The 25,280-nt window shown below is 35.9% G+C and overlaps 3 protein-coding genes across 5 annotated transcripts in view; 1 reads left to right on the plus strand and 2 right to left on the minus strand.

Moving 5' to 3' along the window:
* LOC147859536 (uncharacterized) overlaps positions 1 to 25,280 on the plus strand; it is a 102,275-nt gene that overhangs the window by 37,012 nt on the left and 39,983 nt on the right. The window lies entirely within an intron of this gene.
* LOC147859540 (receptor protein kinase-like protein ZAR1) lies at positions 950 to 4,223 on the minus strand. The gene is made up of 3 exons (XM_087325575.1): positions 4,026 to 4,223; positions 2,287 to 3,828; positions 950 to 1,852 (listed from the first exon to the last, which is right to left on the minus strand). The coding sequence occupies exons 1-3, from the start codon at positions 4,141 to 4,143 to the stop codon at positions 1,104 to 1,106; spliced, it is 2,409 nt and encodes an 802-aa protein (XP_087181701.1). The 5' UTR covers positions 4,144 to 4,223; the 3' UTR covers positions 950 to 1,103.
* Positions 13,043 to 17,735, minus strand: LOC147859541 (uncharacterized). 3 transcript variants are annotated; one of them, XM_087325584.1, is made up of 7 exons: positions 17,202 to 17,735; positions 16,673 to 17,106; positions 15,407 to 15,637; positions 14,738 to 14,803; positions 14,032 to 14,100; positions 13,479 to 13,562; positions 13,043 to 13,389 (listed from the first exon to the last, which is right to left on the minus strand). In XM_087325584.1, exons 2-7 carry the CDS (start codon positions 17,102 to 17,104, stop codon positions 13,264 to 13,266), a joined length of 1,008 nt encoding a protein of 335 aa, XP_087181710.1. In that variant the 5' UTR covers positions 17,105 to 17,106; positions 17,202 to 17,735; the 3' UTR covers positions 13,043 to 13,263. The 3 variants fall into 3 exon arrangements, with proteins under 3 accessions (XP_087181710.1, XP_087181711.1, XP_087181709.1); XM_087325585.1 differs by having other exon boundaries at positions 13,043 to 13,380; positions 16,673 to 17,735; XM_087325583.1 differs by having other exon boundaries at positions 16,673 to 17,735.

Below are 25,280 nucleotides of genomic sequence, written 5' to 3' on the forward strand. Positions count from 1 at the left end.
CAAAAAAGATTTTCTTTCTCGGACGTTAGCATTTGACGGCCGTGTCTTATTATTATTATTATTATTATTATGTTACTTCCTGGGTCTGCAACGTGGAACTCTCAGATCATACTCCAACTATCTTTTGTTTTTGTGGAGATTTCGTTAAGTGTTTGTTGTCTTCCATGAGATTTCTAAGTGAAGTTTGTTCTAACTTCACTATAATGTTCATGGGAAGTGTCCTTGATAAAATTTCTATGATTTTCTACCTTGTTATGCTTTCTTTTGAGATCATGGCAAGTCTTTCTAAATTTGTCCATCACCCCACCTTAGGAACTCATCGTCTTTTGATCCAAGCTTGATAAAGTCTCTGGTACTACACTACACTCATTAATGATATGATGGGTATTAAATATTGTTTTATCCAACAAAAAAACCAAACCAAATCAACACGACAATCCTTGGATGCAACAATTATGGTTTTGTAAGTGTTGCTATTTAAGAAAACCCTTGCATTTTTATAAGAACGATAATATTATTCCAAAAGACTTCATTGCTCCCAGAATTTCATGTTGTCCCTTTAGAATTCCACAATCACGCATAAAATTCTAAAAATTGTGGGTGTGTAAACACATGGGTGGTCAAGACCTCTTGCCTCTAGTTGTCCGTCCATAGTGAACACACATCAAATGGAACCTTTGTAAATGTGGCATATAGTGATTCAAACAACAAGAAGCAGAATAAAACAGAGAACCTATGACGCCATACTGAAATGCCACTACTTATGAACACGTGAGTTATAGGACTGGGATTTAAATTAAACATTTTAACGACAATTTTCTTTATTGCAACAAGTATCTATAAACTCTAAGATGGGCATAAAACACATTTCTTTTTCAAAAGAAAAACATCCATAAATGATTTATATAATAAGCTCAATTACTCTTTTAGAGAAAAGTCAATCACTTACTCTTAGAACATCTCACAACAATTTTATATAAGGCAATATATGATTTACAATAACTTTTCATACTTAGTGCCTTACAAACGACAAACTACATCTTTGGAGAGGAGACACTCAAAATGACAATGTTAGTGCTATGGAAAACCATATAGTAAGCAAATTAAATAGACCTAGAGGAGGAGATCAAGGCCTTCTGGATGGCATCAATGACATATTTCATCCGAGGCCGTCGATCAGGAACAGGAGATGTGCACGACATAGCCAGCTCCAACATAGAAGACACTGACTCGGGCACTACCAACCCAACCGGTGGAATCGTTAGATCACAGGCAGACGTCTGCCCCAATATGTTTGGATCGAGGATATGGTTGATGGAGCGCGATTCTTCCATAGTCGAACGAACCCATGGAACAAGCTCGATTCCTGCTGATGATGCCATTTGCGCATCTGGCGATTTGCCAGTCAAAACCTCCATCAACACTACACCGAATGCATACACATCCCATTTTTGAGTAGCACCTCTTAATACTATAGCAATTCCATTGCCTGCCTCTACGCTAGCTGCTTCTGGAGGGCGATAAAAGGAGCTCCTAATTCCCACTGGTCGCACAGTCGATTTCTTCAATCTTGAATCATCTTCGCGTTGGCCAGATGAATTGAAACTGGTGTTCATCCAAGCAGTTAGCCTACAGACCCCAAAGTCCGCAATGTAGGCTTGCATGTCTTTGCCTAGAAGGATGTTGCTGGACTTTATGTCACCATGTATGTGCAACATTTGCCCCTTCATAAGGTTGCCACTAATGTGGCTGTTGTCATGGATGTGCGCGAGCCCTCTTGCTGCCCCCTCCATTATCTTCAACCTTTGCACCCACGTCAATTTTTGCATTGTTGCGTGGACTTTCGGATATCCTGTGCAAATTAAATATGCCAAACAAACGTATGTCATACCGCATTCATTCGGACATATTCTCCTAACTCCCACTAGTCATCTTTCTTCTATATCTAGTGTTGAACATCATGAGGTAAGTGTGACCCGTCCCAACCTCAACAACTCCTTACTGCCCTTGGTTTTGCACAAAATTTGTTTATATAAGTGACACCTAGGGGAAGTCCCGCATAAACGTGTTAGCGCCTATCGCCCTCCCTAGAGACTCTCGTTAAGCTTCTAAGCAAGCTCACAATGTTTACTCCAATGAAGCTGCACAGAGACTCTCATATAGCTTCCTACATTAGCTCATAATGTTGGGTCCTTCTCCTAACCCACAGTGCCAGAGTCTAGTACTAGGTAGATGCTAAAATTGTAATAGCATAAGAGGATAAAGGAGAATGATCATAGAAATTACCATGTAGGGCTGATGCCAAGGAGCCATGAGGGATGAAGTCATAGATGAGGAGCTTCTCATCCATAGCCCAATAGTAAGCCAAGAGCTTAACCACGTTGGGATGCTTGGACACTTTAGCTATGGCCTGAACCTCACCCTCGAATTCCTTGATGTTCATATTCAAGTCATCATCAATATGGCCTTCCGGTCCAAGCCTCCTGACGGCCACAGGGTTACCACTCCCGAGCACAACCTTATACACGATTCCCAACTCACTCTTGCCCAATACATATGCAGAAGCCCTCAGCAACTCGTCCATGTCTGAACTAAAGCTCTTGTCCAATGCCACAAGCTCTCCGCCCCCTTTGTCATGATTCAATCCCTTACTGTAATGATCCGGGCTGCCGCTTGCCTCTGATGAAACCTCACTATTTGCGTTGAAACACCTCCTTGATGAATAATATGACTCATATAACCTCCTCTTAGACTCATTTTTTATCGAACCCCCCGGAGGTGCTGAAGACGAAGGGAGGGTGCTCTTTTGAGCTTGGGCTTTCACATAATACCAATACATGAGGAGCACGACTATCATGGATAGGGCCAATGCATCCCCAAATACAATGCCCACAATGGCACCTGGGCTAAGGCTTGGTTTATTTTTTCCTTGATCAACACGAGTGTTAGGTTTTCGGACCATTGTAGTTGACCCCTCTGCTGGGAGATTTGGTAGGGGAGCTGGTGACAATGGAGCACGGCAAATTACATCCAGAGGGAACCCACAAAGCTTCGGGTTGCCTAAGAAAGGACTTGCTCCTTGATCTCCCAACGTGCCATCTTGTGGGATTTCTCCACTTAGGTTATTATGGCTTAGATCAAGACTTACAATGTAAGGTAACTTGCCTAAGCTACTAGGTATTGAACCCGAGAGATGATTATAGGACAAATTTAATGTTCCTTGCAAAGAAGGAAGTTGTCCTAGGTCACTTGGGATGGTACCAGAGAGGTGGTTAGATGAGAGATCAAGTTGCTCCAAGTAAGTGAAGTTGGTACCGAACCCTAGTGGGATGGAACCCCAAAGTTGATTATGAGCTAGGGCAAGTGTTTGCAATTGTTTGCAATTCGTGATTGTGTGAGGAATAGCGCCCCATAAGCGGTTGTTAGAGATGTCCAATGTTTGTAAACTCTGTAGATTTTTTATTTCATGGGCCAAATGACCAGTGATGTTATTGTTGCCAAGTAAAATGGTCCTCAAAGAAGTGGCATTGAAGAGTTGTGTTGGGAGTGTGCCTGTGAGGTTGTTGTCTTGGAGACTGAGACGACGCAGTGTGTCAAGTGCCCCAAGTGCAGGCGCAATGGGCCCTGATATCTTCTTCCCTATTATAGTTAGCCCCACTACTCTTGGAACATTATAGGGTGGCACATTGGCACATAGAACCCCACTCCATGAGCAGGGGGTATCATCACTAATGTTCCAATCACCAAGTGAATTGAGAGGATCAGTTTTCAACTTCTTTTTGAATGTAATGAGGGCAACCCCATCCACATTTAAGCTTTTTGAGTGACCTAACAAAGTCAAGATCCATGTAATCAAGAAGTAAATGAACAAAGGCATTTTTTGCAACATTTTCTAGCAATTGAAACTACTCTGTGTGAGAGAGAGAATACAATGTAATATTAATATTAGTAAAATTTATAAATGTCAAATGAAAATGCTAAAGGAAAAACATTAATAATATCCTTATGAGCTTAAGAACATGTACATTGTATAGGGTGGTGGAGAAATATCACAACGAATGAATATGCATCGAGAGAAGTTTTAGTATTGTTCTTCTCATATATCAAATAACTTATGTGACCAAGAGAAACATTTACATGCATTTATCTATAGCTAAAAAGTGAGTTTCAATGCTAATGAATTGCACTAATAAGTGTCGCGAATTGAGACAAAGCAAGAGTGGGTGGCTCAAGAACTAGCATATGTTTGATGAACTTATTTGTGCAAAGAGATTTCTTTATTTTAAAGGAAAGATATAAAGAATCATGACACAAACGCTCATTATCTCTTCTTTGATACTCCAACTTTCTCAACTCTTAATTACCACTTTTTAAAACATGTTGTCAATGATGGCCCATACTTCCATGATTTTCATTCTTAACTCTTCCACCAGTGCTTGGCATGAAACATTTAGGTAGCCTAAAGACCAAACTTTCTAAAGCATGTACATATTGTAAGTGCTTGCTTTATGCTCATAATAGATGTATGAGCATTTTGTGTGTAATCTTGTGGGGGAGGGAGAACACTTCAAAATCAAGATTGCTTTGTGTAAGTATTTATGGTGGTTGTAACTATTTTATTTCCTTCTTTTCAAACATTATGGATACCGTTTTATACCATCTTGTAAACTATTAAAGTAACAATACATTTACCATCTTATCATGGTAATGAGTAAAGAATGCATTCTTATGTTTGAAGGCCAAGTTATTACAAAAGTAGAACGTGCATAGAAAATTGAAATAGCAAGGGTTATCAATCTTTTTTGTGTGTCTTAGACTATCTTTTGTTATCATTTTTTAGTCAAGAAAAGTATTTGCAATTTCCAGCATTTTATACTCATGTTTGACATGGTTAGTTTAGGTCTATATTTCTATTTTTCGTCTCATTCTTTCATAAAGTATCAAAACTTCATTCTAAAGAATGATATTATTCCATCACCATAAAATCATCCCGCCATGCACACTCAAGAAGGAAAATATGAAAACTTTGTCATGAAAGGTAACAATTGGCAACGGTTCGGTTTGAACCGAACCGAACCGAACCGTGAAACCAGGGCTTAACAGTTTAAATGGTTCAGTTCGGTTCAAGTTCAAGTTTTTTTAAATGGTTCAATTTGGTTTCAACAATAAAAAACCGCGGTTTAAACTGTTAAACGGTTTTTTATTTTTAAATAAAAATTAAAAAAAATTGTTTTTAAACCATCTTTTCATTTTTAGACCTTATTCTCACATTTTAGGAATATCCACCTAATGAATGGGAAGCAATTTTTTCTCGGAAAAAAAAAACATGCCACGGCAATAAGGTACAACACTAATACATGAAAGAAGGAGAATTTGAATGAAGGTAAGTGATGCATTCTTATGTCCATGGGAGATGGCAAGGTCAAACTTGAGACATGTAAAGACTTTAAATAGATCTAAAGAGAGATTTGTTTTTCCATCCATAGGCGATGGTGAGATGAAACTTGCGAAAAGATAGACAAATAGATTTTATTATCACCTTTAGATATTCAAAATGACCTATAACACCAAAAGCAAACCATTTTTCCAAAAATTTACTACTTCCATTAGTTAAGACAATGTACATAGGATAATATACAACAAGTCATATCGTACGGAACTTGCATGGCTACAAAGAGACCAACATATACAAAGGAATCAACAAAAAAATAAGCTAATAATCACTGTATCAAGAGGGACGAACAAAGGAGGATGAGCAACCTTCCCTTGGACGACCTGGATTATAACAACATGCATTTGATGAGCGCAGTATACTCGATCACATACCCTCAACGTGAGCCCACCTATTCGTGATGTTCGGTACTCTCGGAGGGAACAATCACTGTGGTGGCTAATAACTCCACTTTGCATTGTCATCCACCATCTGTTGCATCGGAGAACCTTTCCATTTCAGGAGGAAACAGAGCTTCTTCACTTGCGTCCAGGGTCCCCTAAATGCTTTCAAACTCTCCTCGTAACATAGAAATAAGATAAAACCAGATCATCGTTAAACTCTCGGCCGGTGAGGTTTGGTTACTTGTGAAAGACTCCTTGCATCTTGATACCCACACTTGCCAAACTGTAAGGCCGACCACTAATAACCAAATGTCCACGTATCATTCCTGTATGTAGAACAAACCCCCCTGTGTTGAAGGTCGTACAATACTATGCACCACATGTAAAGGACTATTTCCATTCCACGCATGAAACCACACATCCGATTCAGTACTGTAGCCAACCATATAGTTGTTGCACTCGATACATGAACATTAACCCCACACCGAGCCAAGATTCTTAAGCTCCTCGTCAAAACTTCTTGGGCACGTGGGGCAACTCCACAATAATGTGCGATGTCCTCCAAACTCGCTACGTAGCCTTGCAATTGCTCGTGCCACCCCTTTTCACAAGCCACTCTCCAGTTGGAACAACCCGATGGGTGATTAACCAAAAAAACACTTTGACCCTCTCGGGGAGGGATGAGTTCCATATCTTGCTCTTAGTTCTATCCACAAAGACCGAATCGACAACTACATCGGCCTATTTGTTGATGCACTTCTCATGTTGCAAGCATAACTTTCTCCCCAAGAGCGTGAGTACTCGAAGAAACATATTAATTTATTTTGTTCTCCCCTCCACTTATATTCTGCAGGATCCCATTCTAAACACTTGAGCGGCTTGCCTCCAACCACGTAAAAGATCTTAGAGTCCTCCTCAGCCTCATCGACCGATGGATTCACCTTCCATTTCTTGCCGTCTCATGACACAATTCTAATCGGGGACCAACAACCTGAAAAGCAATTTGAACCATATTCACCTCCTATGTGTGGATTTGAGTAATGATTCTTGATGTTTACAAATTTTATTAATGAATATTACACTTGCGAGGAATGTAAAGAGGAATTTTATTATGACTGTGAGAGGAATGTAAAGAGTGGACTAGATTGAAAATATGTGGAAAGCAAGCTCGAATGTGGTCAAAGGTAAAGCATTGTATAAAGTGTGATACTCATACTCCCAAATTTGCTTGTGGCAAGACATGCATAGTTAGCATGTCCCGTCACTTTTGCTCCAATTGATGCATCTTCCATCAAAGAGAATGTGAATTAAGTCATATGCAAGTAATGGCAAACAAAGGGATGAACTTTGTCATTTATAAGTAAGTGTGATTTCCCCTTTGCTTTGGAAATGCTAATGTTGTCAAGTAGCCCAAGTTTCACTAACCTTCGTGAGGCTTGCACTAGATCTCTCACTTTCCCTCTTTTGCAACACAATTGGAGTAGCTTAATTTCTAATATTATCTTATACATTTACTATCTCACTTATGGAATATTGTCTTACCTGCAAGTGTACAAAAACATAAAGAAAGTACAAGAGAAGGCCCATGAGAGTGGCATGTTTTGGGGCAAGGTCAAGAGAAGACTAGTGTAACCCATTGCAAAACTATTGCTCTCAATGTAGTGATAAGAGAGAATGCCTTAACCTAATTGACTCTCATGTAGTCCCTCTTTCTTTGTGGTCATGGAAGACATTAGCAAAGACCTTGAAAATATGTATGTCAAAGTGCATATCTCAAGTTTGCAAATCATTAATGCTTTAATAGAAATGTGAGAATGTGTCCATCTATGATGTAATGTTACACATTGCTCAAACCTATCATATACCTTATTAATTGGCTATTGATTAGTTTAAACCATTACACAAAGTGCAGGTGCAAAGGATATGGCACTTAGCATACAATCATGGCATGCTCCATAATGACCAAAGCTTTTGGTTACACATTCAGATTTTCATAGAACATTGTAGTACCATAGACCATCTTGCCACACTTGGCAAGCTTTTGAAAGAAAGTAGAATAACTAGGAAAAGCATCCATTGTTGATAATTTGTGGCTTCGAGGGAGCATTTTTCCCATTGGTCCCATTAGAAAATAATGGAAGAGTTAACAAGTACGTCATCAATATATTGATGCGGTAACAAGGCGTTATGAGGAGCTAGTTGAGTACATATGCACGATTGAAGGGATTTAAAAAGCCTTCTCAAATGACATTGATTGAAATCAAGGAACTCTCAAGAATCGACTTGTCTTAATTCCCGTTCTAGCCAATCGGGAATGGGACATTAGGGAACAAGTGGTCTTTCTCTCAATCATAACAATATGCTAAAATACAAAATTTGAATCCCGTACCATCATTGAGCCCTAACCTATATCCACATGAAATCACATGCCCTACCCAAACACTCCATGAATAACCATTTCCTTTTTCACAATGAGAATGCCCACACTCATGAGATCACACCAAAACACACATGGTATTTCTCTCACTTGGCACCTAAGGCTATATTTGGCACGCTCATAGATCTCTCTCTCTCTCTCTCTCTCTCTCTCTCTCTCTCTCCACAATCACATTATCATAACCTTACAAGAGAGATTCTAACCTTACCGAGAAAAAAGTATAAAAAGTTTTAGAAGAAGCCTTTGTTGTGATATTTGATCATTGTAATATCAAAACTTGCATGTATAGATTTGTGGAAACATGCAAAGAGGGACTATAAAGTAATGGTGGTGTAAAGCAAGGGTCTTCCTTACCATCTAGTTTTTTCATAGACAAACTTAAAAGCAAGACTTCAGCTATGCATACAAAACATTGCTTCTTTATGATGATTATGTGGTTTTATTTTTTAGGAGGGTGAATGGATTGCAAAGACACATGGATGCTTTATCTGGTTTTTGTGATGAAAAAAGGCATTCATGTGAACATGGACAATACCAAGATTGTTGTGTTTGGTGGGGTGTGAATAAGGTGGACCAACTTAAGATTGTTTTATTACAAAAGGAAGCTAAGAGATATCACAAACAACTTTAAATGTATTTCATTCATGGCGTGAAAAGCAAAAGCTCCCCTTTTTTGAATTGATCAAGAGAACACAATTATTTTATATTGCAAATAAGAAAGATGCAAATATTATAAGGAATTTGTAAGAAAACATTTGAAAATATGAATGTAAACTTAAAAGCCAAGAATTCAAGAACTAATGTTTTTATCATCCCAATTTGCCTTTTACCCATGGGTCTTAGAATATGCTAGTTAAAAAACGGGTTCAATCCTTTGTTTTCAACTTTAATGAACACTAAAATCGAAGAGAAACAATGATTGAGAAATTGTGGACAAGGACAAAAGGACCATCACATCACTCGGCGGTGACTACTGCCATCACATTGTAATTCATGTGTTTGTGAAGATTTGTACAAGAATTTGAAGTTATGTTTTCAAACCAAACATAAATATTGTCCAAGAAGAATCCATCAATTTTCATAGTAGGCTTATCAAAATGTTTGTACTTTTCCTCATGATGATGGTAAGGTAATAAGTAAAAAACACAAACAAATAATTGACATATATGTTTGTCAATAACATCTTGATCTTACAGAAATGCCATTAACATTTTCAAAAACGAAATTGAGTTGAACTATATAAAACTAGTTCAAGTTGAGCACAACATTCCATGAAGAGAAAAATGTAACCTATCACATACACAAAAGAATGTAGAGTTCTTTCATTGATCATGCTAGTTTTCTTATGTTTCCATGGTAGTATTTGAAAACATTAGATAGGTTGCATGATGCACAATGCACATTTATGTTTGTGAGCATCAAATTCTCCAATTTCATTCATGGTTAGGAAGAAAATGCTAAGTAAACTACAAATGTTGCAATTGCAATGTATTAATATTTCTAGTATAATGACATTTTCTCAAGGTTAACATTATTGTCTTTAAGTGTTTCTCAAGTTCTTAATGTGAAAAATGTGAACATGTTCCTAGAATTATCAATATCATATTGTGTTCAATGCTAGCAAATGAAGTATGACATGTACCTTTGCAATATACGAAAACATGAAAACCATAAGTGAAAGGGTTATAGAATCATTAGGGGAATTTCTTTCGGAGATCAAGTGATAGAGGAGCCAAGTTTTATCCATGAAGGTGATCAATTGATGTAAAATGCAGCATTTAAAAGAGTTTCTTTTTCCCACCCACTCATTCAGAACGTCAAATTCAATCTACCAAATTCCAAACTTGAAATTCAATCTACCGAATTTTAAATTTTAAATTCTATCTACATAGTATATAACTTATCCAAATCTCAAACTTAGTAAGTTGCCATTTGAAATATAGCATAAAATTTTCAAATTTCAATGTTTGTGAGATCTACAAATTAAAGAGCTCATCCAAATTAGATAACAAGCTTTCTTGTATCAATTTACATTTGATATTTCAAATGTAATAAGAAAACATATTGAAGCTTCCAAGCCTATCTTCATAATGTTAGAATTCACCAATTTACAATAATGCATAAGCTATATAAGGGCTAATCACAATATAAATTTCTTAGAATACAAGGTTAATCACTCTAATTAAGACACTCATATTTATAAAGTACAAGGCTAATCACTCTATTGCCATATATTTTCTCATATGTATTAGGCTATATTGTAATTTCATTTAATTAAGTATACTTTAAAAATGTCCAAAACTTATGTTGTGTGGTACAACATAGGATACAGACCTTGTGAAAGTAAGTGACCAAGTGTTTGCGTGTGTGTGTTTTTGTTCCTCTCTACTAATTTAAAAAAAATAGATGTGCTCTTTGGAGAAGCACAACTTGTCTTTTAACTTTGCATTTGGTCGTCGTATGGAAAAAAGAACCCAATGTCACTAAATTTTGGTTATTTCCACAAATACTCTTGGTTAACCATAGACGTCTTGTTTGAATGCCACTCATTGTTTCGATGCCACTTATTTTCTACTCGATTGAGAATGCATGGCTAGGGATGGAATGGAAGTTTATAGGCTAAGGTCACGGATGTCTCGTGCATGGGTCAATTATGTGTCATGTCATCGTCATGCATGAGACTCATAAAATGCACCAAGCATGTGTAAAGAATGTATTATGCATTGGTTATGAATGTATCAAACTCAGAAAGACCCTCTTACAAGTACAAACATTTTGTGTGACCTCCCATAGGACTTGGTGCAAATCCATGTCTCAACAAACAATTATACTTTCCAAAGACTAGTTCTCCACCTTTGACATTATATTAACCACATCACATTTATGGATAGAGGCCATGCATGTATGTGGAGATAGGGTGGTCACCCCTGTGATAAAAGCAAACATGGATAACTGTGAAATTTGAGGATTTAAGTAGCATATTGTTAGTCAACACTATTACTTGTAATACAGGGGTTTCTCGTGACAAATAATATGAGAATTGACTATTTGTTATGTTTGGTGAAGTCTTACTTAGAGTGCAAGTATGTGATTTGATCATAGAGGCATCACACTCTAGGATGCTCCACAAACACCCATGTGTTTGCAATGGGGCGCTATATCTTATTCAAGGACTAAGATAGTACGCTTGCTAAGTCTTGACTACCATTCAAATATAGGCATTAACAAACAACCACCATCAACCAACTATTTGTTTTTGCTAGTTGATTAGCGTGACCTAGAACATGATGTATTGTATGTACTCATGGATGGGAAATTGAAAAGGAAAAGCACACTTTTTTAAGCATTCCAACTTGGATCAAAAGCTTACCTCGTAGAAGAAAAACACATTAAGAATTGAGAAACCCATTTACACTTGCTCACTAAATGAATGCAATACAAACATTTTATGCATTTTTTAGAGTCTATCATGAAGGAAGCATATAGTATCTATGTAGAACTTTTGAGAGGATTCTACATGTGGGCCATATGGCTTAACCACAACAAAAGATGTTTAATTGATGAGAATATTTGTATGAAAACAATCGTTTTCAATTAAATTCTTACCGAAATTAACCAAGTTGTTGACCAAGATCTTAAAGATTTTGTGGACACATGGACAACATTAAGTTAAAGCTTTGTAAAAAAAAGGCAAACAAAACTTTATGTCAAATTTGGATCTAACGCTACCCACAATTAAACACACTACATAACTCTACAAAAACGAAGATGGGTTGAAATGGAAATTCACTTACATCTAGAAAGAGATTGTTGAAAACATGCCTTTATTATGTAAGCCTTTGATCCTGCATATTTAATATTTATTTTGCACCTTTTGGATTAAAAGATTTGAAATGTAGCATTTCTTAAGTGTGGCATTATGTGTGTAACGTTATATTATGTATTATTGGTTGTCACTATTTTGTGATGCAATTATGCATGCGATAATACTACAAATAGAAAATTAAGCTAGAGTTGGACAATAGCTTACTATGGTAGGGACAACAAGGTTGTCTAATATTGTCATGTCATTTTGATATAAACATTACGTCTACAAAAAAACACACCCACACACACAAACGAAAGTCAAGACGTTCTTTTTCAAAGGACATGACATGATCAAAGACCCTACAAAGCCAACTCATCACTCTTTGACAATGCTAACATGGAATTCAAGAAAAAATCAGATAGGAAACATAAGAAAACATGTAGTAGTGTACACATGCTTAACATGTTTCATAACCCCAAATTTATGAAAAAGCTATATAGAAAATATGGGAGTACATGTAGATGTATTGTGCAAGTGATATAAGTTATATTGATTAAAATTTCAACAAAATTCAATGAGCATTTGGCAATAATTTTATGGCAAGGATTCATTTGTCATAAAATTATGTGCTTGTGTGTTCTTGTGCTTTTAATTAGCCTGATTTCCCTTTAAAAGACAATTTCCTCCATTGGATGATATACCCATTTTCCATGAGTTTTATTGGTATGGTAATGATATATCATGACACATTATTCATCATTTGTTCCTTCAATATATCCACGTAACATAGATGAGATTGGAGAAGAATCTCCAATGTGGAAATAGGTAAAGTAAATGGAGTTCATCTTGTCAAGCTACAACGCAATTTCTACTTATCAATGATTTTGTTTACAACTTACCAAACTACTAAACTTGATTTCTTTATCTTTGATTTGAGCATAATATAAAAAACAAGACTAGAATAAAGAAAAGTCTATTCGCAATTAAATTAAGTGGAAGAATGGACCGAGCTCATAAATTGCTGATGTATATCCCATTGAATTTATATCAATGATATGAATCATCAAATATTAAAGTCAATGGTAGTGCTCGAAATATATTACGTATTATTATTTCAATTTGATTAATGTAATGACTAAGATGAGAAGTTTTTTTTTGGGAAAAAAATAAGAGGAGACGTTTTTCATTGGATTAATGATGTCATCAAAACTTCTGGTCTAAGTTGTTGACATGCAGAACTCAATTCATTCGGCATGTTGACGTACGCAACATCACCATGTGAAGGAAAACTAACCATGTTCTGCAAAAACTACAAGAATAAGGAGACTTGTAATTTATTTTAATATAAAAGCAATATGAAACCAAAATGGGCACATAGAAGTTAGGTGAACCACATACCTCATTAACAAAGGCACAATCCTTGTTCATAATCATGGAATCAATCCCAACTTGGTTTGCAGTTGCTAGTTTCATTGACAAGAACTAAAAATCATAGTAAAACTCAATGAATATTTGAATATTTCTAACTTGCTTAAACTAATTAAGTTATTAGTGATGAGTCTTCTTGAATTGTTGTTGGCCCACATCATAAAAGTGTTTACAAAAACATAATCATTTGGCATGCATGATTATGGAAGTAAGAGCTAAAATAGTACATCTTCCATCCCATACTCAAAAATCTTGATGTGTGTTTTCTACATTTTTATCTTCAATGTTGAAGGGGCCAATTAACCAATCATTAAGGAAGGTGGGATGTCGAAATGTTTTATTGTTAAGGGGAATTAATTTAGTTATCATTATGTATACGCAAAGATTTTTCATGCAAGATTGAATGCCTATAAATATGAAGCTTGTTACATGCAATTAGGTGAAAACAGTATGAGAATCTTAAAGTTGTCCCCCTAATAATAAACTCCTTGATGTGTTATCACTTAAAGAGTGTGAGGATTACCTCGACTTGTTTTTGTAGGGACTTGACATAGTTGATTATTTCATCGAGCATCATGGCTTTTCCCAAAACCTACACAAAATATTCTCATCAATTTATTATGTTCTATGTATGATTTCTCAAAGATTGATGTGTTTCAATAGGATATTGAAGTTATTTACAAAGAGGCGGAGAGAGTGTCAATCATAAAATGTAGGTGATTTTTTTATACATGACTATTAAATGCAGATAATGGGTGAATAGTGATAATTTAGTGTTATTCATGAAAACTCCACATATTATTAATGGGTTTTTAAATAGACATGAATGCCCAATATACATATGGTTTATATTAATGAGTCCTCTTTATTAAGAACCCAGCTAGATCCAAACTCGAAGTATTAATAATAAGACGTCGTAGCTTCTTATGTTACTTTGCCTCATGAAAAGGAAATGAATTAGGTATGGAAAGGGAGGAAAGGAGCTTATAAGTTCCTATTTCTAGAAAGTCATTTTTGGATTGAATTTATATATGAATCATATAAATTCAATACAAAAATGACTTTATTTTTGCCTCTCTTTATTTGGTTACACCATTTACTATAATAATAACAAGAAACAAATAGAAACATGTCGTTAGAGAGGTGATGTATCAACATATCACCTTTACTTCTAAATGGGGTCCAAAGTGTAACATATAGAAGGACCTAACACAAAATTGGTATCATACCTTGTGGCAGCCAGGGACAATTTCTTGAAGCACCTTCATTCGTTGACTAATCTTCTCTCGACGCACCTAAATAGTGAGAATTTATATATGAGCATGTCAAGCAAGTTGATGATGGATGTTTCATGTATTTTACTTATAAACAAGGGATAAGTGATTCTCAAGCATAATTTTGGTTCTCTTTCTGGATATATCTATATATAAATCGTAATTGAAGAGACCTAGACCTATTAGAGAAGCAATTAACATGGCCATACATTTGATCATGCAGCAAATTTATCAATATGTTTTTACTATTTAAGCAACAAAAAACAAAACCCAAGCACACGTGCGTGATTTGTTTTCATAATGTATGTTCTCGCTCGTGGGACACCTCAAATTGATGTGAAAACCCACAAAAATATTGACGAGATGTCATATTAGAAACATTCACACACACATATATGTATCCACTTTATTTTAGCAACACACGGAAATGCACATAGATGCATCCATACATACACCTCTTAGCTAAACCCTCATTACTTAAGAATTAGAGAGAGGGAGAATGAAATGAAGGCTATATAAAGAGAGAAATTTACCCTCTCAACCAAGCTATGGCTACAGCTAAACCATCATTTCAGAATTAGAGAGAGGGAGAGTGAAAGGAAGGCTATAAAGAGAGAAAATTACCCTCTCAGCCAAGCTATGGCTATCTGTAGCTTGCCCACGACGAGCTCGAACATGAACAACATCAGGAGGTGTTTCCATAGCCTTAGGATTGCTATTTTGATCAGCTCGTGCTCGTTTTCTAGTATTAATATTGTTTTTTGGTTGTTGCATTGCATTTTTCCTATTATTCATTGTCATTTGTTGTTGTATGGATGATTGTTGATCCTCGTCCGATAGTTCTACACCATTGTTCTGTAATAGTAGAAAAAATGTTATGATGCTTTACCATGTGATAAGTTTATTTCACTTAGCCTACTAGGTTTAGTGGTATGCACAAAATGCATTTTACACTAATATTGATTTATCGATACTCTAATTAATTAAAGGCTAGATTTGTAATTTGTGTCTCTAACAAAGTCATCAATGTCAGGCTCCAGATGTGTAATGTAGAAAACTATCAGTCTAAGCATTGTTGACATGTTAGTTAAGGTAGGGCAAGATCTTATTCATTATCACCATGACCAATATGGTCAAGAGGTTTATATCATATAGCTGCAGTTTAAACATTTAGCAAACTAAAACTTTCTTCTCGATAAGAAATGCAACATAAAAGAAAGGGAAATACCCCAATGTGCCTTGGCTCACTACGAGAGTTTAAATACCTTATAAGATGGCATGTAATCCACCAATGTTTGGCAAACACAACCAATGTTATTTAGTGAGTGCCTTATGAACAAAGAATAAAACTCAATCGATCACTTCTATGAAATCACTTAATTTAACTATGTATGTACAATTGCCTAGGTTCCAATCACAAGGCCTTTATACTGAGTCCATTAAACACCAAGAAATCCAGGCTATAAAGCAACTAATTATAATGAGTACATCATCATAATTTCCTACAATGTTCATAAATATGAACTTGTATAGGCGAGATAGCTAGGTGGAAATTGGGAGGGCAAGGGGTTGCTGACCATCTTCCTCCATAACATGCCAAAGGGTGTAGAAGAATCACCGATACAACCTGGAATCCACAATGTTCAAACATATGAACTTGTTTAGGCCTAGGCGAGCCATCGGTGGCCGGACTGGACCAATACATACCTAAAGCTTGTTTGTACATACATACATCCATACATACATACATGATGGAGTCTCCAAGAAAGGAATATGGGGATTTCTTCAAGTGACTGAGGCACTTAAGACACATCATTATTTATGATAAATCCACAAGACAAAACGGTTTTTGTAGACTTCTTTCTTCAGTTTTTATTTTTATTACTTTACCTTGAATGGCAGAGCTTTGGTGTCTGCTGCCCTGCTGCTGCTGTTACTGCTGCTGCTGCACAACTGCTGTTCGTGCTGTGGGAAGCTGGAGGACCTCAAGAGGCATGTGGATGCACTTCTGTGGCCTTCCACCAAAGACGACGACATTGCCCTCTGCACACTTCTCGTAGGATCCACGACAGAGATTCGCCGCATCAGCTCCGCCTCCTCGCTGCCATAGCCACCATAGAAGTTGCCACTTATGCGGCCCTGGTTGGGTTTCATCAGCGATTCCACTAGGTCATAGTTCCCTGAAGTTCCCCATGCCTGATTAGGGTTAGAGTTAGGGTTGGGATATAGATTTGAGAATTCTTCAAATTGTGTCCAATCAGAAGCTATTGTAGAGAATGGTGCAGATTTGGACACAGCTGCAGCAGCAGAGGAAGAAGCCATTGCTGAGAAACAGTTCTTTGGTTTATAAATTTTATGAAGGGGAATCCAGTTTTCTTTATTTAATCAAAAGAAGGAGGACCTCTCTATTTTTGTTTACAAGATTGAGAACCATGAGTCAACTAATTGATGGCTTAATAACACTGCGAGAATTGTTTTGAGAGTAATTGTGAATCAACACGACTAATCGTTTAGAAGGAGATGAAGAAGAGCAAATGTTAGCCAAAATGAAGGTGAGGTGGAGGGAAATTTACAAGATGAGCAATTACAGATTGGCGAACCATGGACACAAGAAAGGATCCATGCCTTGCATATATATCATGTGAATAGGTTAAGTAAAATGCAAAATCCAAATATTCATCATCATATAGCTAGCCCACTAGATTATAAAAGGTCATATGGATAAGAGGACTCCAACTAATGAGGATTGGTATGTTGTCTATCTAGTTGGTTAATGTTCATGATCTCTCTCTCTCTCTCTCTCTCTCTCTCTCTCTCTCTCTCTCTCTCTCTCTCTTCCTAAGGCTATAACGTAATCCTTCTTTTCTTAGACCTTAGACCTTGGAATATGAGGGACAGAGAGAGAGAGAGAGAGAGAGAGAGAGAGAGTATTGGTTTCCTCCTATCTATGTTGTATGTGCTTAGTACCCACCTTTATATTAAGGAGAAAAAAGAGTGTATGTACATGAAATCTATAGTAATGCTCCTACCACTCCCATATACTTATCTACAACCTCAAAAAACATTTTGTCCTCCCTCCATATGAGGACTGCTTCACACGCGCGCGCGCACACACACCCTCTCTCTCTAGCGGGTATTGAATACCCATCACTTGTATATATTACCAATTGTACCCATCACATAGATCTCATTCTAGATTCAACCCACTCTTTTTCATGCATATATCCATCTATATCTATATGTTAGACAATGTATCCATTCCATCTTTCTCATTCGTATTCATGCCTAGATCCAATGATACAATCCATTCATCGATTTATACATCATACTACAAGAATATTCGTTAACTCATAGATCCAACGATACATTCATCGATAGATTCATGATATTGCCAAGGATATTTGGCGTTATGTATACATCAGTTCTTGATCTAAACATCATATATATTTCAACTATTCATTGATAAATGTTTTTTGTATAGTAAGCAGCACATCATCCATATATCCAATGATACATTCACTGATACACTCAACAATGTTCATCGATTATACATCATCCTAGAAGAATATTTACCAATATTTGTAATGCATCAACATTACTATTTTCACCTTTATTCTTTTAATATTGTGAGGCTATCTTTACATCATACATATCTCAAACTATTCATCAATAAATGTTATGCATGGTACTGCTCCCATTTGTTTGAGGATGATTTCTACCTCGCTCTAATAATTTGTTAAGTCATTTTTAAACTAGCAATAATATGTTTTGATTGTATTGTCTACATCTAATGAGCTATTTAATTGTTATCTTTGATTGTCACTGGTTTGAATAATGAAGTTTATATTTATACACTCTACTTTACTTATTTATTTTGGGTTTTTGCATTTTTTAATATTCTCAATCCTACATGTGAGGATGTGTCATCCCTTTACCTATTGGATCCCAATAATTTTCAGAGTTGCTTTTTCCTTGAATTCGTCTTTTATCTTTTTCATCTTCTTGGCTCAGTTTTCTATTCATTCTTGATACTGTGACCTCATTTCCTTCAACAAAAACTAGCTCTCATTACTAGTTGGTATTCGTCCCAATCCCTTGCCAATTTGATATTTTATAAGGAAAAAATGGTTGCTCTTAGACGGTGACTATACAAACTTAGGGCAACCTTTGGATCCATCTAGGGTATTTTGTTTTAGAAAAAAAAAAAACCTTTGGATCCATCTTCTTACAATTTGACATTTGGATTGATCCTTTAAAAAGTGACAACCTTGATAGAAGTAAAGAAGGTATAATACACTCTCTCAAAAAATCGCACAAGAATTTGATATAAGTGATGTGCACAACAAAATATATAACGTAAGAACTTAGTATTTACACATGGCTTTCACGTGGGTACCTTACCATTACAATACATTAAGAGGAATATGCAAATATTAAGCCTAACCCAAAGAGTTTCAGTTTTGGAACTTGGAAAAAGTAGTATTTGACATTTACACACTTCATTTATATGATCAGGTGATTAAATGTGATATTAAGTTTGGAAACACAAACATTAATATCTTTTGAGACCCCACTATACAATAAGAACTTGAACTTGTCCCATTGTCCTTATCATCAATCAAAACCTCCTTTAATAATTGAACTTATGTGATTAACCCTTGAAAACCTTGATTAATAAGAACCATAGATCATTATATTCATAAAGCTTGGCAATGCACAACTTGCTAACAAAGCACTGTACATGTTTCTTACCGATGCTACCGTCAAGATCACATAAAGATATCAATGTAAACTAAATATGTGTGTCCATACTCTCATGTCAAGTGATCTACTTTTAGACCAATATTAAATGATACTCTATGTGGTGATGGTTCCTTTTTAGCACATATTGAGCATGCATGCATTCAAATTGCTCTACAACTAGATATAAAATGGTTCTTTAAGATAAAAACATTGACCGCATTAGATAAGAGAAAGTTGGGAACATTCATCTAGACCATGACTACGGATGATTCATGGGACATAAGTGTGTCATGTGGATGTTGGAATGTAAAAGTAAAACACAATGCGAAATAACCATTGTCTTATTAATGACATATGGAAATCTTCTATTTCCTATGTGCTCAATGTTATCAATCAAGTGGAGTATTGTAGGTAGTGAGTGCTTTGCCTTCATATTCAACATAACAGTTCTCATTCTAGAATCTCGATATAGGTGTCATCACTGAAAGGATAAAAATTGTTGTATTGCTATATTTGCCAATATATCCGGGCTTCATACTATTCAGTTACATGATGCATTAATACTACCTATTATTCATTCAAGCTTGCGCTAAACCTTGACCTATTACATCTCATTGATCTTGCATAAGAAGTTGTTATTTTTGTATGATGAAAATACATCCTAAGCCATTCCTTGCATTTGGAAGTATTAATAGTTCCAAATACAAATCTCATTCCTTCAAGTGGCCAACATTTATAAGGCATAGCTTCATGATTAAGTTAAACAAAACACTATCATAGACAATTTATTTGATAGAGTTAAAGTATTCATTTAGTACTATGCACATTTTCAACTTTTCTTATTTAAATCATGGAGCCCAATTTTCTATAAAGACGACTTTCCTTAAACAGCCATAAGAAACAACACTATTTTGTTTCATTTGAACTTCGAAACCTTCATTTTTCAATTCAAAGTAAATGCATCAACACAATAAATTTTATAAAATGAAGGAACTATGGTTTACAGACTCTAGGCTAGGGGACATCTATTCTGCACACCACAAATACACCTGAGTAACTTGTAGCTCTACTCTATGAGCATTGGAGCTCTAAGTCCATCTTGTAATAATACCATTAGTTGGCTGGTGAGATTCCAAGCCTCGATCCATGGACATTGGGGTTCCACATTTGCTTGTACCCCACACCTAACATCTGTAAGTATTGCATATAAGCTTGGTTTTGTATATCGAGACATGTGAAGTAAGACGTACTAAGAGGGTAGACAACTCTTTCGACCTATAAGCACAGGAGTTTCCACCGATTTGAAGACATGGAATGACCAAGGAGGGTACCGAGGAGATACGCAAGATTTGAGGAAGCAAAGAAAGGGAATCAATTGCAAAACGTTAAAAAAAATCCTCTAATGCTAACGTACATAGATGCGTACTACCTGCAAGGGACATGGTGCCTACCTATTATCGTTGCTGCTACTACTATTGCTACTGCTACTACTACTACTACTACTACTACTACTACTACTACTACTACTACTACTACTACTATGAGAGATGTGAAGTGCACCAATGACGCACAATAGGTACACATGTGGATAAGGAACTTTGAAAATTTGTTCATACTAGGTGAAGTTGGAATGAGTTACACTTCTTTAAAAGATTTGTCCAAATGCAAGGGTATGTGGTTAATAAAATAATAAAATAATAATGAAAGCAAGAGGAAAAATATAATGAATGTTTTAGGCATAACTGAATAAATATAAATATATACTATGTACATTTTCTAGGCATGGTGATGGATGTATATAGTATGCACAACCATACATACGTGCGTACCATACATCCTTATGTGCTGCATGCGTGCATGCATACATGATACAATATATGATGGATATGCGGCAGGTGATATATACGTAAGGGTTAGTAACTTCAACTTAGTTGCACGCTGCTATGCATGCATAAATATGTTCCACATACATATATAGAAAAGGTGTATTAATTGTAAATACATGCTGAAATAGATGCATGTGGCGAAGACAATATTAGACATGAAAACATATGGGCCCATGGTACCATGTGTGCCATGTCGGCTATGATCATGATGATATGTTGTCGGGAATGTGTGGGTGCGCCATGCAAAGTGATGGCGTCATGCATGCATCTCATGGGCGCCCACCCATAACCTAAATATAAATGAAGCATATGGGATATGAGCCAGAATTCACGTGTGATCCAATGTGATTGGTCCTCCTCATTTTAGAGAAGGAGAAACTATTTGCTCTAAAAATAACAGCAAAACAAATGAATGACAAGATGGACCCTCCACGAGGAGGGAGCATGACCATGCATATATCATCATCTATCTATGTGTATATATAATGGGAACGATGATGAATGTATGTATCGTTATGGGGGACATAGTTGATAGTGACGGCCTAAATATAGAGTCTAGACTATAGGTTGGGAAATTAGTATTGACTAGTCTTCTTCCCTCCCCCCCCCCCCCCCCCCCCCCCTCTCTAGTCTCTCTTTCACACACACACACACACACACACACACACACACACACACACACAATATCAAATCCTTGATCCTTCCCTTCACAATGTCCCCACCAACATGGGATTTCCAAAGATGGTATTGGTTATAAATTATAATTATCATCCGTGTTCCCATTCCCTCCCACCAAATAAAAATCTCAACTACCTCCATTATTAGATGTCTTGCTTTGCTCTTGCTCATAAGATTCGTGGTGATCTGTCCAATGACTCTCTTGGACCACTTTCGCTCATTTTTAGCTTTCACTCAAGGACATTGGCATTACAAAATGTCTCGTTTAGATTAGAACCAAGGAAAATGAGTTATGCTACTTATTTAGGATGAACTTCTCTTAATGTATGAACTTGCTATGTTTGATCGTCATGTTCATTGGCTCTCATTATTCATAGGTCATTTCACCTTCTTTTCACGATGCTAATATCATATTTCTTTACGCATTTTTCTGCATCTTTTATTCATCCTCCCTTCGAAATTTCTCACTTCATTGCACTAATTTGAATATGACACGGTTACATAAGAATTTGCAAGTCATAAGAATTAACTCAAACACGATCAAAATGGTTAGTTTTGTAAACTATGTCCAATGGCTTTACAATGTTGCAATATCAACTTTTTCTTTATATAGAATCAACTTCCTATAATTGCACGGTTAGAAGTAAAAAAAAACTCGAAAGACACACACAAGCAAATATTGTATTTTGAATGAATGTAAGATTATGAGAAATCGTTTGGAAGATGGGATGCATTGTACTTGCTTCATGATGCTTCAATAGATTCCTTGATGAATGCAAGATTTTTGCAATGCCAATGCGTCACAACATGGAAGAAATGTGGATGCTCATGATTCACACATTATGTTACATATGTTGCACCAAATTATGAAACAATGTTCTTCTCCAAATAAGCAAGTAATTGCACTCACACATACATGCTAAAGCTAAGCAAATAGGTTGCATGCTAATTGGCATCTTTGCTTCAATAAGATAGTTTTATATATCCCCTTGGTGCTTGTATCCGTCTTATATAGTCTAATATAGAAATTATATGGTTCATGGCATATTCTTTGGTCATTTTCATGGGAACATCTCTTCATTATTTTTGTAGTGACATTACATCAAATGCTTTGTGAAAGTATATAGAACAACATACTTTAATTATCTTTTGTGCATAGGCTTTGTCTATAGTTGTTCTTGGTGAGAAATAGTGTGTGGTGTCCTAAATCCAACTTGTCTTGGAGATCTCATTCCTTGTTCCTTCACATATTCACTCAAAGTCATGGTCCAATATAGATTGTATATTTTGGCCAAATTATGCCTAACCAAGGTAGCTCTACGGTTACCAGGGAGCATGGTTGTAAAAATGTAAGGCTATCAAACCACCATGATCCCCAGTTGCTTCATTCTGTAGTTTCCAAATGACATGTTTTATATTCTCTTGATGAAAAGCTATTGGGATTGAGTAATCTATATCTATAAAGTAATATTCAACATAGAACCCTCACAATTATTTTTGTTTATATAACATTGGTATTCATTTTTACAATGAAATTGATGGTTGATTGTCTATTCCAAGTTGACCGTAAGGACATGACTTTAATCTCATAAGATAAAACAATGTACACATATCACAATCATCACAATGAATTACCGTGGTTTTATTAATTTTGTACTTGATGGCCAATCGATTGTGAAGTGTTGAGGGTAAAATCCTAGCAAACTAAAATGTCCCAACTACGTCCCCTTAGGAAAGCATACGTTGGAGTCAAACTTAAGCTATGTTTGTACTTGTGGCATTTACATTTTGGGGATGCAACACTCACTTTTGACTTGACATCTAGAGTCTATACTTATGCAATTCATCTTTTGTGTGACAAGAACTATTTTTCGTTAAGAAATACTTTTTTTACACAAATGCTTAGAATGTCGGTCTCTCGCCAAACACAAGGTGCTTGTCACTTGATGGAAAACAAAAGCTAGACAAATATATGAGTTATTTTCCTATCAATATACACCCAAAACTATTATTTGGAGAATATGGGCATAGTTTGCCACAAGAGAGGTATAAACATATTGAGGATAAATATATGTGTTACATTTCTCAAAAGCCATGCAACTCTTTGCATTTGAGTTCTTGCTTAGTGGCCCAACATGTTCCTTTATAGAAGACTTATGACCTTTGATTGAATTTACATCTTCCATTTGATTGTGCATATTTGAATTCCAAATACTAGAAGCATTTAAAATGACCCTTAAATTTTAATGAAAATATTCACTAAAGCATTAGAGAGACATTTTGATTGTGATGACAATATTTATTTGAGGTTTTCGAATATGAATTTCAATTCTAATGATGGTATTCACTTGAAGACTTTACATTTTCAATATGAAAATAAATAACATAATTGAAGCTCACAAAACATTATTGAAATAAATAAAGGATAGTCATCTTTTGTAGTCACATTAATAAGTTAAATATGGACTCACTTCAAAAAGAGAGGAGAACATAAAAGTGTTAGACCAACAAAGTTCATCATAGAGGAGAAAAATTTGGGTCTATGCCACAAAATGAAGAAGATAGATAGATATCATAGACATGCCAATATTGACCCATAATTCTTGATTACATGATTTTTCTTGATATGTGTATCTTTCTTAAGAAGGGATGTTCATACTCAAAGGACAAACTCTTGATGTGTGAATACGGAGAAAAAAAAAAAGAGAAGGGGGAAGACGAGAAGGTAAGGAAATAAAGGGAAAGGAAAACGAGACAAAGAGGGAACAAAAGAAATTGATGCTTGCCACGTTTGTTAAAAATGTGCTGTCTTAAAAAAGAGAGTTGAACATAAAGTGTTAGACCAACAAAGTTCATCATAGAGGAGAAAAATTTGGGTCTATGCCACAAAATGAAGAGGATAGATAGATATCATAGAGAGGCCAATATTGACCGATAGTTCTTGATTACATGAATTTTCTTGATATGTGTATCTGTCTTACGAAGGGACGTTCATACTCAAAGGACAAACTCTTGATGTGTGAATACGGAGAAAAAGAGGGGGGGGGGGAGACAAGAAGGTAAGGAAATAAAGGGAAAGGAAAACGAGACAAAGAGAGAACAAAAGAAATTGACACATGCTAAGTTCCAATTCCACCAAACAAAAGAAGCTGGAATTAGAACATAGCCGGCGTCAATTTCTTTTGTTCTCT

This window comes from Azolla caroliniana, unplaced genomic scaffold, assembly GCF_043228905.1.
Source record: "Azolla caroliniana isolate FFs.n. ecotype wild unplaced genomic scaffold, voAzoCaro1.0.p SCAF_10, whole genome shotgun sequence".
Taxonomy (NCBI): Eukaryota; Viridiplantae; Streptophyta; class Polypodiopsida; order Salviniales; family Salviniaceae; genus Azolla; species Azolla caroliniana.

Excerpts from the sequence above, each read along its gene's own strand:
- LOC147859540 (XM_087325575.1), bottom strand. The coding sequence starts at position 4,143 with ATGCATGTAAATGTTTCTCTTGGTCACATAAGTTATTTGATATATGAG. Across the intron at positions 3,829-4,025 it reads TCTCCACCACCCTATACAAT|GTCACTCAAAAAGCTTAAAT; the intron begins GTACATGTTCTT and ends TGACTTTGTTAG. Across the intron at positions 1,853-2,286 it reads CTTGGCATCAGCCCTACATG|GATATCCGAAAGTCCACGCA; the intron begins GTAATTTCTATG and ends TAATTTGCACAG.
- LOC147859541 (XM_087325584.1), bottom strand. The coding sequence starts at position 17,104 with ATGGCTTCTTCCTCTGCTGCTGCAGCTGTGTCCAAATCTGCACCATTC. Across the intron at positions 14,804-15,406 it reads GCCATAGCTTGGCTGAGAGG|GTGCGTCGAGAGAAGATTAG; the intron begins GTAATTTTCTCT and ends CTCACTATTTAG. Across the intron at positions 13,563-14,031 it reads CCCTACAAAAACAAGTCGAG|TTCTTGTCAATGAAACTAGC; the intron begins GTAATCCTCACA and ends TATGATTTTTAG.